This window comes from Formica exsecta, unplaced genomic scaffold (genome assembly GCF_003651465.1).
Source record: "Formica exsecta isolate Colony F162 unplaced genomic scaffold, ASM365146v1 scaffold72, whole genome shotgun sequence".
Classification (NCBI taxonomy): domain Eukaryota; kingdom Metazoa; phylum Arthropoda; class Insecta; order Hymenoptera; family Formicidae; genus Formica; species Formica exsecta.
Genome location: NW_021853485.1, coordinates 4,589,718 through 4,609,546, shown reverse-complemented (window position 1 = coordinate 4,609,546; position 19,829 = coordinate 4,589,718). Strand labels below are relative to the sequence as shown.

Sequence of the window (19,829 nt, the reverse complement as noted above, 5' to 3'; positions counted from 1 at the left end):
ATATCTTTCTCTCTCTCTCTCTCTATATATATATATAGAGTTTCCTTCAAATATTAGTAAATCAGTAGTTGAAAATGACCTTTGGCTAATTTAAGCGAGTTTTATTAAGCAGGAAGAAGGGGAAAGCAAGAGCGTATTTGGCATTTTATTGTTAACATTTTTCTATGCTATCAAATATAGTTTTGCTAAAACTTTTATTATTACGGTAAATGTAAATTTATTTAGTAAAGCACGATTTAAATTTTTACGCACACGCAGTATATTTTATATATTTAAAAAAACTTTATCGATATTTTCACACTATTTTCAATACATTGCTCACGTATCTGTGCTGTAAATACAGCTCGCGGGCAATGCGCCATTTTTCTCAACGATAACGATACGTGCCGTATCTGAATGTTCGGCGACGTAATTGCCCGTCAGGACAAGATAAATCCTTTGGGCCGAAGAAATCCTTGATCCACGGCACGCATCCTGGTCGGTGACAGGATCCTTCCGACGGAAGGATAAGGGACGAACGTAGATAAATCATGATGTTTCAGGTGTCGGAAATCGGGAAGCAAAGGGAGGAGAAAAGAAGACATCTGCGGGGACTGATCTCGCTGATATTTTCCTTTCCGGCATTTTTATCTTTCCTAAGAGAACCGCCGTTAAACCGATCGTTTACCTAAGCGCAGCTCAAAGATTGTGCGGAATGGCTTTCAATATATGTTAATTTTATCGAATCTCGTAGATAAGCATCCCCTAATATCGAAGGAAATTTTTCTTTCGTCGCTTAATATATTCGAGATTATTATATTGTTTCTGAGTTTTAAAGATCTATTCTAGATTGATTTTTTTAATCGAAAATCGGCGCGACAATTTAAAAAAAATGTTTCATTACCTGTTTCCTGAAAAAGAGCTTCTTTGAAGTAAACTCTTCAATTACAAGCGACGCTGTAAATCCGTAAAATTCGATTTTTCTTACATCAAGCGCTAATTTCACGAGTCCCTTCCACGAATCTTGGAAGAAGAGAAGGGGACAGATACGATTGCCAGATAATTCCTAATCTTTCTGATAGACGCTCAGGGATTGTTTCCCTCGTTCGCGTGGAGGTTTCCTACTGGGGCGCGAAACCGCGCACTTCCCTCCCTTCCTTCTGAATTCTCTTATCTCAGAGATTGGCAGGATCTGCGAGTAGGACACTTACCCGGATAAAGAAAGAGTCTGGAACCGATGACGGCCAGAGGTCGTCGTTTCCACTGGGGAAAAACCAACCCCTTTAACACCAGGGTATAGCCGCAACGGCTGTATCCTGCCAGGTCTGGCAATGGCGATGCTGGTCCTGGCAAAAGGAAAAAGAGATAGAGCGGTTAGTAACTACGGCTTTAATCAGCGCGCTCTTTAGACGACGCCTTTTAAATGTAATATATGTGATGCTTTTTGGGATGGAAGGGTTGAGATCCTACTACGATCTCACACGCAGTTCGTGATAAAAGGAAGGTCTATTTATTTGAAAAGTAACTTTATGATTCACATTTTTTATGTTTTCATATATGTTTTTTATACTTCTTAAATTTATATATAATTCATATCTCAGAAAATTTTAATTTATATATAATTCTTAAATTTATATGTAAGATATTTATATTCTTTTGAAAGTTTCAAGCAACTATTGTCTTTACAGCAATAAATATTTATTTTAAATATTTTTTTTTTCGAGAAAAAATGAAAAATGTATAACAATTATAAATATTTTGACATATATATAATTAGATAATACTAAAAAATAAAAGATATATTCAATTAAATACGTTACATTAAATTATGTTCTGTTTATACAAGTACTTGAATTGTGATTAAAAATATTAACTTCTTGTTATAAAATATTTATTTTCCTTTCTTTATTATTCCTGAGAGCTTTCGCCGACTCCATTCAAAACTGCCCTATATATTGCGACATATAGAATTTTTCATTGCATATGCGGCAGCAAACGGCGCGCGAGGAAATTGAGTTACGTTTACAAATAGAGACGCAAATTTCCAGAGAATTTTGCAGACCATACGACATACGCGAATCAAAATGTTATTTTTTCGACTCATTGTGTAGCGATATAGACCTTTAACTGCTCTGGTGAATCGCAAAACCATCACACAACCAGCTCGTAAAAAATATCCGATGATGTATCGCGATCGTAGCTGTCATATATTTTTTAACATGTTTTTGTATCTTCATCGTACAATATTTATCAGTTATTAGTAGGTATCTTTCAAAATAACAATTTTGTAATACTACATTTTAATTTTTTGCAGATAAAATTAGATTTGTTGGGTCTATTTAACATATTTGCAAATTTTATCAAATTCATCATGTTTCTACTCTCTTCGTAACTTATAGTTACTAATTAATTTGTTTAAAAATGTATAATTACTTTTTTTGAACAGCATTTTAAAATTCTTACAAAAAAACTATTAAAGATTGATATATAGAAACCAATAATGCAAACGTGAATATGCAAAAGAGGCGGGTTATCAGAAAACAAAAGCAATTATATTCTTGGCAGCATGATATTTCCTTGCGGATCTGTAAATATTGGGCCACGTCGCCGTCGGCGAGAAATGCTCGCGAACTTTGCTCTCGCTTCGCCATCTCTCCGCGATAGAATCTAATAAATCGTGCGCGATTATTAAAGCCAGTGTGCGTGCGGCTTTATTGCAACGTTGGAAAATGCCACAATTTTCAGCGATTTCAAAGGGAAAGCAATTTATTATGCGCGAAAATAGATTCTGCAATCTAAAAAAAAAAAGTACAATATTCATGCTGGAATTAGAATGATTGACGATAACGAAACATTCTCTTGAAATTGGACAATTGAATACTAAATTAAAATCTCTCTGTTACATTTTTAAAATCTAATTTTGACATCACCTGAGAATAGATGTTTAATTTTATATCTTTCGACAATGCAAAAAAAGAGATATTTTTGTGTTCTTCCTCGAATATTTAGTAACTTTATTCGGAGGCAAATATATTTTCTCCATAAAAAAATGAGTTATATTTATCGTTTAGCTCACTTGCAACCTGAATTTTGTTCTCGGGGGCGAAAGTTTCCGCGGGAAATTACGGACGAGAACACCGGCAACACGATAATCGGCGTTTAACGTTTTGGCTTAGCTAGGCAGTTATGTCGTTTGCTGGGTCGGCGACGCGAGAGCGCGCACTACCGGCACTTCCGGCCAGGAAACTCTCAGTCGTTAGCGGTTATTATGGTTAAATATGCTCGCGCCGTCTGTTAGATAAATTTGCCGTTTTAACGCTCGAGCCCTCCCCCGTGTCCGGTATCAGCGGCGTATCTCGCCGCTCCAATTCTGCGCCATGGAATGTCAAACGGCACGTAAACGCACGATATCGTTGGATTCGCAATCGAATGGCGGAAGAATCCTGGAAGAATCGTTAGTAAGCTAAATAAACGAACGCGAGGTAGTGAATGACCACTCGGACGTTCCTGCGGATGTTCGGATTTCTAAATTATTCGCGGTAGAAAAATTCGCATACTTTCGACCATTTTCTCGTCTAGAAACGTAAACATTATTGAAAATCTATACATTTATATTCTACGAATATCTGTGAAATTCTGGATATTTGAACGAGTAGTTTACAGCAGTGAAAAAAAAAAAAATATATAAAAATTATATTCTATGAAAAATTGAAGGTGAGGCGAGAGTAAGATGTATGCGCATATCGATTTGTACGTGTTCATATACATGAATTTTCGGATTTATCGCGCTTTGAGCATTAAAAATTTGTTGTGATGTTTATTCGACGCTTGAGACATGGGAGCTTTTAAAATATACATGTCCTCTTTTCGTTTGCTCGTATCCTTCCATCTTTATATTCTCGCGCAGTTTGGTTATCTGAACGTTGTAGCTCTCAATCGAATAAACAATATAGGCGCGTGCGTAAAATAAAAAGTACACTCGAAAAATCGCTCGAAAGTCGGAGTCTATGTAACGTAAAAGTGTTTACGATTGCCAGTTCTCTCCAAGTATCAGTTCCCAACAAAAAAAAAAAACATAGCCGCGCGAGCATCTCTCAAGCTAGAATATCAATCACCAGCCATTTCCAATATCGTCTAACGGGGAAACGCGTTTTGCAGTTTACTCCGGTTTTCTTGCAAAAACCATTTTCTAAGTATACGCGACAGTAAAAAGAAAGGCAAGACAATTTTCGAGTTTGTTCCCGACTAGTAGCAGTTAAGTAGACGGACAAGTAAACTCTTTAAAGCGCGAAAGTTGCCCCGAGCTCTCTCAAATTACATTTATAAGGCAAACAAACACGCGCGAAAGCAGAGATATAAATTGGCTTATACATGTACATATTACTACCGTTATTAAAATCGTAATTACGCGCGTCGAACGCGTATCGTTGAGAGTTATCGTGCGAGTTTTGCAAAAAAATTGCCGAAGGCCAAAGGAGAAAAAGGAAATAAATAAACAAGAATGCAAAATATAAGCGAGAAAATAAATGTTTCGCGACAATGACGACGATGAGAACGACGACGTGACGCACGCGACACTTTAACTTAATTAACTCGGCTAAATTGCGCCACGTAAGTTACGTAATGCTCTCGGCGAGTTTATATCGCCGGCGACCGAGCGGAGCACAGAAGCGCCCTGAAATTGCTCATTAATAGCGGCAATAACGTTATAATTAGCGGAGCACACGCCTTGCCGACTCGCTCGTTTCGTGTCCCCCCCCCCCCCCCCCCCGCTCCCCCGAAAGTACTTACTTACAGGCTCTCCCTTGTATGTGCCGACACAACAACTGTCGTACACAGGGTGCTTCACCTAAGTTGAGAGAATCTAGCATTTTCCTGGGGCGAGTCGACATATATCGAAGCGGCGAGCGATCATAAATGTAGAAAAGTATTATAGAATGGAGTTGAAAGTTTCACTTTCGCAATAAATGTGTGACTCTATACAGGGACGCGATTATCATACTGCGAGAGTTAGCAGAGCGTAGAGCTGCCCCTCCCTTCTTCCTCCCCTTTGCCTCTTTGTATCTCTCCCTTTCTTTACGGTAGAAAGAAATCAGTGATGAGAAATGTGCCAAGAGAATACGCGTTACATCGAGTCTTTCTTGGAGGAAATACTCTCTCTTTTTTTTCTCTTTTTTTTGACATATTTAAAAAAAGAAACTAACGCGATATAAATATAAATTATAATATCCGACGAATATGTGAGAATATTGCGTAATTATCCGGAGCGCGAGTCGTCTCGCTAAATATGTTTTCCATTCTTATCTCGGTAAACGCTTAGGTCAATGCCAATCAATAGGCGTACCGCTTACGATTAGTCAAACCATTCGTCTCGTTAATTAATCATTGCAGCTCCGGCGCCATGAAAGTTAAGACGACGGGAATTAGAGGAGGCGCGATTCCTCGCGAAAGTCACTCGCGAGCGTAAAATTGACGAGGAGATGAGGCGCGGAATGACGAAGTGTTCAACTAATACATTTAGCTCGCGCACATCGGTCGGCGTCTCTGAAAGAGCAGTCAAACGATGTAACAAAATCAGACGCGCTTTGTAATTACCAAGGGGAAGGGAGGTAAGATTTACGTAAAGTATAAGAGAAGTGCGTTAAGTATAATAAAGCATACCATCGCACGAGACTGCTTTGTATCCTGTAAGGATAATTTTGCGAAGAGTTTTTCAAACCAGTCGAGTTTAATAGAATTAACAGAATTAATTGATTCATCCATTTTGATCTGAATAAGAAACTCTAATTATTTAATGATTATTTCAAAAAATAATTTGCATGAGCGGAATAATTCTAATAATGGAGTTACATTTTAGTAAAACATATATATCATTAATTAAAATTATTATTTTAAAATGTATAAAAAATAGATAAATATTAACGAGAGATTTCTACACATAACGGCTCGTAAAAAGAAAAAAAACCTTCTGCTATGATTCATACTAACCTACGTGAAAGCCGATGAGATGTCTGAGTTCGAGATCAACTCCCAGACGAGCGCGCCGAGATACATCCTGGTAGCCGAGCCTTTGAAGAAATTGATCCTGAATTTCCAGTGGCTTCTCCTGAGACGCCAACCTCCTGCCTGGCTCGCCGCCATACTGGAATATGAATTCATAGAATGTTTATTTTAACAACGGACAAGAAACAGGATGAACAGCATCGCGTTCATCGGGGAAACATGAAATTCGAAGAGAGCGTGTAAAAAAAAAAAAACCCCAAAAAGGAAAAGTGCGACAATAATGCAAATTTCAAGTAAAATCTATGCCAAACTATAAAATATTAAATATTATAAACAAGGCAGAGAAAATCTTTTATTTGTTTATAATTAATGTTTTTTGAGTTTTATATGAATATTGACAATCGAAGGCTTTCATTTTCTTTTGATTTTATCTCTATAAATTAAAACTTAATCTAAAATTTCAAGAGTTGTGCATATGTATAAAATTTTGATATATATATATTTATCATATTATATAATATTTCATTTATATTTTATCTTGTAGTACTTTTTATAATGGTCGATAAAAGTTTCTAATGGAATTAAAATCGAGACCTAATAGATATCTAATATTAATATCGCGATATTGCGAGTAAAATAAAACTGTTCCGCAATTCATCAACGCTCATGAAAGTCTCGATGAATTCTCACGATCAAAGTTATTCTCCGGAGAAAAAAGAGGTTTCATCACTTCTGCTAATTAAAAAAACATTTTGAAACAGTCATCTTAGATCTTCTTATCATCTTAGTTCATAGCGTGAGACAAGCGCTTTTTTCTTTCGGCAGATTTTCTCGCTAATAAAATATCGTCATAATATACCCTAGAAATCGTAGCAAAAATTTAATCACAAAAATTAATTACCGAGTTATTTAATAACGCAAATTCAACGGTGTTGAAATAGTCTGAAGAGCGGGAGCGAATAAGGGAAGCATATTCTATAATTAATTCACAGTTTTTTGTTAATAATAGACCCAATTATTGGACAATTAATTTTATTGTTAATTAAATGAATATGAATAAAGTAGAAAATATAAAAAATTAAAGGATATTTCAGCAGTTTATATAATATATATCAAAACATATAAATTTATTTTAAATAATTTTTCTAAATGATATATATTTATATAATAATTAATTGAATAATTATATAAAATAATTTTTATTTTCTTGTAGATCTTTAATAAAAAATACCTAAAACATTTTTTTTCTGGACAAAAGAATTTAGAGTACATTGTACTAAATCTTTGAATGTATAATATTATGGTATATAATACAAAAATTTGAAGTAATTTAAATTTAAAGAATTTTTAACTATGCTCTTAAAATGAAAATTAAGTCCACTTTCAAAACATTGCTCGTAATAAACTTTAAATCTCGTTGCAATGATTTAGATAAATAATCTTTCTACCGTCACAAGTTAAATACACGTTGACATTAAAAATATTAAACAGACTTTCCAGATTAAGTTTTATTAAAAAAATCGGCTTTTGATTTTTTGAAATGTAAAGCTATATTATATATAACGAAATAACATGCTTACATTTTCTTTTAGACACTCTTATACACACATATGCGCATAAATATCTTATATAAAGTATGATGTTAAAACTTTAAACGTGTATTAGGCACAAACTGATAAAATTATTGAGTTTTCGCAAAATTTGGCCTGTCGCAAGTTTTGCCAATATTCTGGAAATAGGATTTTTCTTTGTCATAAATTTTATATACCAAAACTCTTACATTATCGAATTCGTCAGACATATCTAAGTAATCGGCTGTCTTATTAAAGCCCAAGACATAGAGGTCTTAGATCTCCTTTTATCAAAAATAATTCTTAATTGGTCGGTGTTCGCAAGTTTATAGGTCACATGTAAGGATCTTCAACTTTTTAACGATTACAAACTGCAGATGAAATATGTTCCTCGAAATTAAAAATATCTTGTACATATATATAAAGTTCATAGTTATGTAATAAATTAAGTATAGAGTATGCACAAAATAATCTTTCACAAATAAAACATATTTCATTAGAATTGTTCTTTTAAATAATTTATGTGCGTATATATCAATATAATTTATTGATAGAAGCAAATGGAAAATTTGTTTACAAGCGTAATTTCAAAATAATTCTAAATTTCAAATATTTAAAATTTTATAATTAAATTATAATAATATTTTTCAGACTTCTTGAAATATAAAGAATTGTTTTAAAATTATACTTGCATAAACAATTTTTTCTTTTGTGTGACTATAAATAAATAATATTAATATATTTAATATTGATTATTTGAAAGATTAATTTTTTATTTGAAAGATAAATTGTTAATTTTTGTTAATAAATTATAATGTGAAGAATAATTGAAAAATGCGATAACTTTTACGAATACGACGATGCGCGCAAGTTTAACAATTAAATATAACGCAATAATCCCACAGAATAAAATATTGACAGTTTATCTGTCAAAAGGACAGTGCACTATTCTATATATTTCTGTGTATTATATACATGATTTTGTAATTACATACATATTTAATTATCAATCAATTTTTAAAGCTTCCAATATCTTGGGAAATTTGCTTCTGTTCTAATTGCATCTCTTTTACTTTGTTTAAATCATGTCATCGTTTCGCCGATGCAGTAAACTACTCATGCAAAAAGTCCTCAATCCATTTCCAACCTTCATACGTTTTGAGAATTTCCGGTAGTTTCCAAGTTTCTGATCGAGTCGTCGCTTCCTTGACGGATTCTCCTCGGAAAACTTGTCAGTCGGATCGTCGAGCCGGGCTTTCAACGTCACGTCAATCGCGAACTTTCTCGAAAAAAAAAAGAGTCGTACTTTGGTCAAACACTCCCTTTAGGTAGCAATCGGCCGAACTTCGGCAACTGCGATCTTCGCGTAGAGAAGTTGCCGCTTCGCTAAATCATTTTGTCGTCGCGACTTGCCAGTTGAAAATTCTGTCTGTTTCTTTATATATTTAAAATTACTCACAAAGAGTATAAGATATACGATATCCTTTCAAAAATTATATGCTAATAATAGAATCACGCTCTTACAACATTAATTGAGAGTTGAGTGAGTTTCTGCTGTTCATTTTGTTTTCCAAGTTTCAAAATTAATTTAAATTGTAATCTAATCTCTCTCTAAAGAATTGTGGAGATACAGTTTATCTATTGAAATTCCAAGTTTAAAATAAATAAAAAAGTCCTTGTTACTCAATTTCATTTGATTTATCAAAGTTAGCCTATTGCATCTTTGAATTGAGGATCATAACATTTTTTTTATTAAACAATACAATTGATGTGCATTTTACATTTTATATTAATATCTGCTTATAATAATATTAATAAATTGTATAATTAAAATGAGTATCTAAAGTTATAAAACAATCAATGTTATAAAATACGAATTATATTATTATGATTTCTTGCGTTTTAATGATTTAATGACATTTCATATCCAATCACTTTTAATTACATTAACTTTATATAATTCTATCGAACAGCAATTAATGTCTAATATTGTGCCATAGTAAATTCATTCTGTTTTTGTTCAATTGGCGATCCAATTTGCACGAAATCGATTCGCATGATTTTGCACACGCCAAAATCTTTCCGAGAAATCTCGCACTCGCGATAAAACGGAGGCTGCCATTTAAAATGCATTAGAACTATCTATTGGAGCGCGTGGCGTGTATATGTCCTTCGATAATTCCATAATCCGCGAAACGGTTTTAATTCCGTTGAGATAAAACTGCGCATTCGCGGCGAGCAAGGGGCGGCATTAGTCGCGACATATGCGCCGTAAAAAAATTGTAATTCCGGAAAGTGGCCTGTAAATAATAACCCGGTTAACCGCAAGAGGTAGAGAAAGAGATTAATCACGCCACGCATTGGATAGCAAGCGAATGCGGTCGCTTGTGTATATATCATCGTCCCAGCACGGCGGATTTTCTAATTTTTGTCCTGGCTAATCCTGAGCAATCCTCGCAATTCCGACGCAAGATGCAGAAATCATAATTAAAATAATTTTGATATAATGATAACAACATTCTTTCATAAAATATTTCATTACATTGTTGTGGATTTTAATATCTTTTTCTTCTGATGTTTTCTTGTCTTTGAGAGTTTAGAAATTAATAAAAATTTTACAATATATATATATATACAATTAGTAATATATATAACGACAATATGCCGATACACATAATACCGATATACATGTTACTCAACGATGTTACATTGGCTTTTACCAATTAAACCAATCTATCAACTTTTATTTTGTTTATTATGCACAATTTAAAGATGTATTTATAATATTCCAATACCAATTTTTTAAAAAATTTTTTTTGTCGCGAAATAAAGCCTATATAATATCGATATTATGAAAATGTTTGTCGTAAATCAAATTTAATATTCGTATTATGGAAATTTTAGTTATAGATCGCCATCTGACGTCCAATACTAATTAAACGTTTTTAGCATTGTGGCTTTATAAGAATAAACATAAGAGATAAAAAGAGAGATGGAATAGAATAGTTAACGAAATTATTTTGATCTCACGTTTCAGAATCAAGTCTGCGCTGCACCTCATTATACATGTTAGAAAAGTGCTTGAATGTCGAGTGTTTGTGCGATAATCGACTTTCGTATCGGGTCACGCGGCTGTTTTTCGACTGATCTTTTGTAATCAACATATAAAACCACGGTCGGAATTATTTGAAATGAATGTTGTGAAAAAAAAGTAGAGGGGATCATTCGAGAAATGTTCGTCTCGTAGACGGCGAAATGAGAGAAAGAGGGATAATACTCTTCTCTCGGCACGAAAGGGCGTCTCTTTATTAATGAAGAGAATATAATTAAGGCTCGAACACTTTTGCACCATGCGGATAATCATATTCCTGCGCGCGGAACGTCTCGCTCCTGGCCAGAAATTTTCGACTTTCTCGCCACGTTCGCGGGTTTAGAAATTAATTGCTGCCACCGAGTCAGCGGCAATCCAGTCTCTTGACTCGTGCTCTGAACCAAGAAGCAACGAGCTTACCCCTTTGAACCTCAGACGCGATGTCTTTCTGCTTTCGCGCTACATTAAAATATATCGACGATTTATGATATAAAATATTGAAGATATTTAAAAAAATGGAGTTGGAATTTTTTAAATAACATAGTACAATTTAAGAGAAATGTAATTATATCGTACAATTGTTTTTGATGTTTAATATTTTAGAAGAATAAATATATAAATACTAACTTTTTTTTTTGTGAAAAAAACATCCACTTTTTCCGGTTTTAATTATGTTAAATATTGATCTTTAGACTGTACTATGTATATGTGCAGGAGTAGTTGAAAAGATTTTAAAAGTATTCCTAATCAAATTACATTGCGTTACGGCAAGGTATATTAATAGCTACACATTGAATGAGATTGAATTGCGAGGGATTCTGATTAAAGTCAAACTCTTGTGCCCCGAGAAAAGAATAATGATTTGATATAAAAGTAATAGTTTCTGTTAAAATGGAGAGTTAATAGAATAAGTTGAGTTAAATGAAAGTGAAACGGTCGCCGAATAAGAGTTTTGAATTTATAATATTCTACATTTTCTGCTTTATACTGTAACGACAATGTAATGAAAATCGCGTTTATCAGTGCTCGAAGTTTATTGCTTCTTTCTTCTTTTCAGATCACGTCACACATGTCCTACGTTTAATTACCGTGATAAAGGATTGCCACGTTATCAAGTTACGAGGCATCCTCGTGGGATGCTTGTACATCCGATCTCTTTCGTAGTTGTGGCTGATTAACCAAGTGTAAAGTTTCGCGCTCTGAACATCGTCGCCGTGAGATTATGTAAGTAACGTTATTTCGATTAGGAATAAACTCTTCTTTCGCTCGTTACTCTTTCAATTTTGTCCAAGCCACTGATATATTTATATCTATTAAAAATATATTAATTATATATTATTATTATATATTATATATTATTATTATTATATATTATTATATAAAATATATATAATATATATACATATATAAAAAATTTTCCTCTTTCATTCTTTACATTCAGCTTACTTACTTCGACTTTTCTTTAAAGAGGAATGATACATTGCACCGCGCAAAATATGTGCGAATACAAACTACATATTTCACACGCCATTATTATGAACGTGCCCTTTAGTGGCAAAGTGGCTGTGAAAAATTCCATCAATCCGTCTAACAGCGATGGCTGCGAGAGTCGGACGCTTCCTTACGCCGTAAAACTCTCATTTATTACGATTTAGGGACTCATAAGTAACATTCCAAACGAGGAGTACGAGGGGTAAGGGGAGATAAAAATGGAGACGACCACCCCGTCGCGACCAGTCGGGTATGAATTTTCGTGTGAACTCGCAGCCAGCAGCACTCGCGTAAATTAAAGTTAAATTGGAATCGACCAGCTCAGCTCCGAAATTCATTCTGATTCCCTGTTGGCCGCCCTCCATCCATTCCTCCCGACATCAGTAGCCATTTTGCACAAGCCTGATTACTCACGAGTTTCGGGTTAGCAAAACGCGTTGTTTATTTATAACGTGAATCGCTGAACCTTGATGACACAAGTTTTCGCGAAATTTCACAGCAATACCGACTTGTTGACATTTTTATCCCATTTTGTATTTTAAAACGTCAGCGATTTATGTCGTAACGTGTTTTCTACTATAATTTTTATCTTATAAATCTTTTATTTTTATTATTGTTAGCTAAAAATTGATTGCTTTTTAATGCAAACATCTTTCTCGGATATTTATATTACGATACAAACGAGTCTCATCAAAATTATATATTCTCGGAAACTACAGATTCGAAATTGATAAAAATGATATATTATACCGCGTGTATAAATTTAGAGCAACGAATGTCGGAACAAATGCGCAAAATCTCACCGATGATGCGCATATTTTCGATTTGAAATTTCGGTTAGCATCAGCAAGTCATTTTATTTTGATTTGATAAAACCGATATTTTATCGATTTATCGGTCCGCGCAAAGGCAAACCGAGATACATCTATTTCTCTAGAGACCCACATGTAATTAACAAAATTCATTATAAGCGCTCGCTGAACATGTATGCGGCGATTTTGGTTCGCCGCGATGTTAATTTTGTTAATTTCAAAATGCGAAAATTAGTTTGCTTTAAATTTGTTTCAGATGAAAAATGTAAAATCCGTAAATCTCACAAATTAAAAGCAGAGATAGAGTATTTATAATAATGCTTTGCACAATCCATATATTATTGCAAGATCTTATCAATTTTATATAAAATGGTAGATTCTTGAATCACAATATGTATATATAATTTGTCTACTACGAATTAAATTACGTTCAAATCATTTATGGTGTATTTACTTTTATGTTCAAATTATCTTTTTCACGTTTCAATGATGTGAAATATAATTATGTTACTAATTATGTTAAAACACATATTTTTCATTAATTTTTTGATTATATTATTTAAGAATAGTATAATTAAAAAAGTTAAAGCGTGTTTCAAATAATTCTTTGCAATTATTTTTTTAAATGTTTACTTTGTACCTGCATACATAAATATTCGGGCCATTAATTTATCAGGTTTAATTAGAAATAAATTTTCAAATTACGGAATTTTTCACCGAAAAGATCATTTAACACCAAATTATACATATATGTATATATATTTAATATGGAATAATTCTCTGACTAGCCTAGCGAAAAGCTGAATAATCCTCAGCTGTTCCGACGATTATCGAATAGTATGAATGTCATGTCGAGTTATGAAATTTTGCTATAACGTTCACATGCTAATTGAGATCAATCTGCATTTCACATGATGCAAGATGATTAATATTTCATGATTAATATTTCAATATCACAATATTCGCGCATGTTAATTAAGCCGACAATGTATTTTCCTCGACTTTTTTACCGGATTTATTACGGCAAGTCACATGATGTGAGTTTAACTGATGAATCACATCTTGAAATATATTGGCTCTCGGTAATTACATCTTTGATAAATTTATCGTTGACAATATTTAATCTATTTTTCCATATCTCCGACAATATAAAAAAATCGCAGAAAAATTACAATTTAATAATTGTTTCACTTTCGGAAGATTGTTTCATCGCTCTTTGTATTCAGAATTTTGTTCAAAAAAAATAATTATTGATTCAGGATAGAAATTGTCGAAAATTTCCATAGAGAGTTTCTCGGGTTTCAATATGTGATACGAGCGGCTAAGCTAATACTAGTTATCGCCGAACCTTTTAATACAGAGTTAACATATAATAAATAATCAAAGGATCTTTGAACTCGTTTATTTTCTGTATTGGACACCTGTTTGGTTACCTGACCTGACTTTTCTCCTGTATACGTGCACACATAACGTAAACTGGCAAACACCTGCCGTTGCAGCGTACGGCAGGTGTCCTCCGGTAAATTCGTTTACATAATCGGGTGACTTTAACCTGTCTACGCTGGATTAAACGCGGAAAAACGACGGTCTCAGTCAAAGCGCTCGCGCGGATAGGTAAATAGAATTAGCTTCTTCAATGTGTCGACTCGCGAAAACGCGTATGTTCGAGATACGTTCGCGCGATTCTTTCAACCTCGGAAGAAACGGGCTTTGAAAATCTGTCAAGGAAAATTTTCTATGAAAAAAGCCGATTGATAGAATATTTTTGTTAATTACTTTGTTTAATTACTTTGGTCATTTATCCTTCGTCTAAAAAAACAAAAAAGAATGCTAAGGTGTGTAATGATGTATGTATTTTTACGCATTTTTGGTTACTTTAGATGAGAATATGCACTGATTTTTTTTCACCGTTGATCCGCTCATTATTATCTTCTTCTCTGTCCGTGTACCCTGTGTACGTGTGTGAGCATGTGTATACCTCGGCGAGCGACTTTAATTAAATTAGGCAATGGCGCGTAAAAATTTGTTCTCGCTTAACGAAAGACAATTCCCGATGTCGTTATGATTGACAATTTTATTCTCGCCGCGTTTTTCCCCTTCCCCTTTCGTCAGATTTATGCGACTGGCAGTCTGATTTTAATTAAAAATACAAATTGCATATACCTGCCTATCTCTCGTTCGTTTTCTCATCGCGATTTCGTTTCAAGTAACGTAATACAGATTTATCTTTTCATAGCGTAAGAGGATTACGAGAAGGTTCACATTTCTTGTATGGCTCAGTTTTTATTTTGTAAGAAGTATAAATAATCGTTTTCTTAACGCTTTATATGAGCGCTATCCGAGTGTAAACGTAGAGTACGTACATCTTAGAGAATAAAGGTTAAAAGGTTTATATTATTAATCCATAAATTCTTTATAGTTATATTGAACGGAAAAAAATATTTTAATAGTTTAAAAACACTATAGATTAGTTGCCCATTATGTGTATTAATTAATTCAAGAACGTAAAAATTTTAAGGAAGAAGATTTCGAGGATGGAATATATAAGAAGAAAAATCAAATTCCTAAAAAATGCAAATATGAAATTTTCTATATTTTCATAATTAAATGAAAAGATTTTTAGTAATTTAAGAATCTAAAAGTAATAATCTATCCCGATCTAAAGATCCAAAGATTATACAATGCATGAACAAAAACAACTTTGATATCGCAACAAATGAGATAAAAAAATATAAAAAAGCACTACCACAAAGCAATCAGTTTATTCCGCGTAAAATTTTATCGAATCCGCCTGTTGAACTCGATAAAAAATTCCATCTTATAACATTTCGCTGTACTTATGTGTAGCATCAGAAAATCATAAAGAAAGCATCTCTCGCAACCGAGAATACAAAGTGTATTTTGACAAAGCGCCCGGGCGTTTTATCGTCGCCCATCAAACATTCCTCGCACTTTTCATCCCTTGATTCTCTCCTTTTCGCTCTTTTTATTCTCTCATTGATACACGAAAAAAAATACACACACGGACGCTATAAAACAACGATTCTTAAACAACATTGCTCGTAAAGCGACGCTCGTTAAATGCGCCCGCTCGTGAATGTGACGTTCATAAAATGGAAGCAACCAATCGCGATTTCAGTTAATCGTAAAAGAGTCCGTCGTATCCTTTTAGAAACTTAAAGGTAAAACGAGGTTCTTATGAGGCAATCTTGATCTGAACCGACGAACGATGATCATTAGGGCGATCGGTTAATACTGTCAGATTAGACCGAATCTAATTGGATGCTTTCTTTTCATTAGACGCGCGGTAGTTTCCCCGATCTCCATGAAATAATTATACAATCTATTGTTTTTGTCGCCAAGTTCCGTTATCATCCGAAACTTTGTCGGAATTATGCTAGAATTTCATATAATTTATCTACACGCATAATTTATCTACACACACAGATTCAGGGAAATAATCGATTTCGAGTTGGCACAACGTATAGTGTACATTTTGCTAAAATTTATACGCAAAGTTTCAAAATTGCCGGATCTCGTTTCAACTACAGAATTTCAATATTATATTCCAGCCACATGAAAGATGAGATTCCTTTTGTACGCGCGCGTATTTTTTAAATAAATAGTTCTTTTTCATCTATGGTAATTATTTCTCATAATTGGCTTTTTTAATTATAATATAATTATCTAATTATATAATAGCTTTAATTCTAAATTCTCTCGGTTTAAAATTTTTAAAAAGACTTTAATAAATCAAAGATGTAATTAAATAGGGTCTTGTTATTCGTATAATTTTAATTTGGTACCTTGTCCTGGCGAAAATTTAAGACTTTTTGTCAGATTATTCTGGCAAATAATGTCTGCTAGACGATCAAATTTTCGCTAAAGGAAAATCGATCAAAAATTCTAAATTATTATAAAATCTACGGTTAAAACAGCATCTGATAATAGAACGTCGTAGAATCTAGTTAACGAGATCAATAGAGAGAGATAAAAGCCTTATATAAATAAGATTTTTATTTAGATAAGAAACTTATTCAATCTGGAGATAAGGGTACATTATATCAGGTCTACCGGAAAGTTCTGTCCGTTTTTGGAATAAAACAAAATACAAATTTTTATTACCGTCAATAAACTTTATTAAATAATGTAATTGCCATTATTATTAATGATTTCTTGCCAGCGTGAGGGCAATTTGTATATCCCATTTTCGAAAAATGTTTTATCTTTTGATACGAAAAATTGAACCAGTGCTTGTTTCATATCTTCTTCATTTTTGAATTTTTTGACTCTCAAAAAATTTTGTAAGGACAAAAACAAATGATAGTCGGAGGGTGCTAAGTCCGGGGAATATGGTGGATGCGACAGAATTTCCCAGCCTAGTTCTGCAATTTTTTGACGAGTCCCCAAAGCAGCATGTGGCCTAGCATTATCATGATGCAGTATGATGTTCCTCCTATTGAACATCGCCGGCCTCTTTTCATGGACTGCTGTATTTAAATTATCCAGTTGCTGACAATACTTCTCCGAATAATGGCAATTACATTATTTAATAAAGTTTATTGACGGTAATAAAAATTTGTATTTTGTTTTATTCCAAAAACGGACAGAACTTTCCGGTAGACCTAATATTTCAAAGTATAGAACTTTTGCGATGGCTGTCAGCTCCCCGTTTCAATCCTCGTCGCGAGAGAGGAACGTCTAGCGATCAAACCAAGACGCGCAACTTTAACGGGCTAGCATAGCACAGGTCTTCTCGTGCTCCGCGTATTGTTCCCGCATAGGCTGACAGATGAATGTGACGTGTCAGGTCTGTCGAGAGCTCGAAACACCTCGTCATTGTGAGGAAACGAGCTCTTCCGTCTACTCTTTGCTCTAATTCGAGGTGTGGCAGACTCCATATTATCCTGGATGCCGCGAATAATCCGCGTTTGCGCGAGTACTTGGAATAGTAACGCGGGTGACAAGTTTGTGCTATAACGTTATCGCGAGATTTATTTCGCGCAAACTATTTAGCGAATATCGATTTTCCCTGTGGCTTTTCGGTTTCCCACGTAAATTACATTGATTAAAGCGCCTTCAAGGTGATCCGAAAGATGACCGGTATTCTTTTCACTTCTACGAGCCATTTAAAGTTGATTTTGACGAAAAAAAGTCGAATTAAACTATTATTTTTGCAATGACAGAATATACGTGTATGCACAAATGGAAACATATTAGTCACTGCGACGGAAATACAATGCTGCAAATGATCTCCCACTTTCGAAAATTGACTCCCGTTCGGTAGGAATACCAAGTGCTTTTCTCGCGATGTTAAATCCCGCATTATACGTTCGTTGAATTCATTATCGAGCGTACCGTGCATGTTTATCCCCGCGCTGTGACATCCTTCTCACGATGATAGCAGGATCGATGCGAGAAAGGACTTTTAAATTATACGACCGGGAATTTATTCTTGGAAACAAAGAAGTAAAGATCCATATCTCTTCATTCTCTGAAAATTTAATCTCTTTAGATTAAATCTCTCGTGTCTTAATAGAACATTATATCTTTTGTAACATCTTTATATGCGACAGTTTCGCGCGAGAAACGTATAATATCGCGATTTATAAAGATAAAATTTCTCTTAAGTATCTCCAAATTCGGCTAAAAAAATACAACAAAAATCTACGTATATCGATCGCGATCGATATGCTTACGTTTACTTTCAATTCTTTTCGTACGAGAGGGTTCGGAAAATTTCTCGCTTTCTACTCCGAACTGAAACCGTCTCCCGTGAGCTTTCGTGATCCGCAGAATCTTTCGTTTGTTTTCATGAAATGCACTTCTTTACTCGCGCATCGATCTCTTCCCACGGCCAATAACAATCGTTGGACGAACGCGGAGTTTCGATTTAGTAGCGGGCTTCATCCGCTAGCAGTTTCTCTCTCTCTCTTTCTTCCGCGAATCCCGAGAGAATTTCCCGTGGAAATAATGCTTGATTCGTTTCGCTACATCGAGTCAGCATGTTGCATGTTGGATTTTGAATTCCCGCAACATTCACCGCGGTCCATTCAATTTTTATCTTGATCTCAAATACGATTATTGTTTTTATAAAAATATTTCAAAAACATGCTGCCGATACTTGTACGCAAATTAGGTGCTGAATAATAGCGTCTATCGACTTTTAATACAATCCTCTGTATTGTCTCGGTAATAATTTATTATCGGTTAATTATCCAAGTTACAATGTCTATCCAGGTCAGCGCGCACAGCGATATTCACGTCATTTATTGCTGCGCCAACAGTGTTAACATTTGCTTGTGCAAAAAGATTACATATACGACGTAATACGGTGACTAATGCCTAAGCGCTTTGAGAGAAACGTAAACAGTTCCGCGAAAATTTTCGCAAAACAGTCGGACTGATCCGTGTCAATATTGATCCGATGTTACTTCGGTCTTCGAATTATAAGGTCAACTATACAAAGGGATCTGTCGCATCAATTTATAGCGCCCAGCATTTTGCGATACTGTCTTTCTCGGATTAAATTTAAACGTCGAAAGCGTTAAAAATATTTATTAGTACAGTACCAAACTCGTCACAAAAGTTGTGTCTTCATGTAGGTGATCATCTTTCGGGATAAATTTAGATGAGCTCGACATCGCCACATATCGATTATAATATCGGTGACTAAAAAGACATCCGGTGGATATGGGTTGCGTCGTTTCTTAACACGACGAGTCTGTTTACGACACAAAAGCTCGATCGAAAAACTCTTCATCGACGAAAACGTCGCGTTGCAGCGTGGATTTCTCGGCGGCAGCCGGTGGACCTTTAATATTTCCGGCGCGTTGAAAATATAGAGATTCCTCGCAACGATATCGCGTCAGCCCCCCCCCC

The 19,829-nt window shown here is 34.3% G+C and overlaps 1 protein-coding gene across 1 annotated transcript in view; it reads right to left on the bottom strand.

The window, feature by feature from the left end:
* Positions 1-19,829, bottom strand: part of LOC115243631 — a 63,121-nt gene that overhangs the window by 38,863 nt on the left and 4,429 nt on the right. Inside the window, exons 2-3 of the mRNA XM_029820766.1 lie at positions 5,968-6,121; positions 1,191-1,325 (exon numbers count right to left, since the gene is read on the bottom strand). Coding sequence (XP_029676626.1) covers positions 1,191-1,325; positions 5,968-6,121 — 289 coding nt within the window. The remainder of the gene's footprint in view (positions 1-1,190; positions 1,326-5,967; positions 6,122-19,829) is intronic.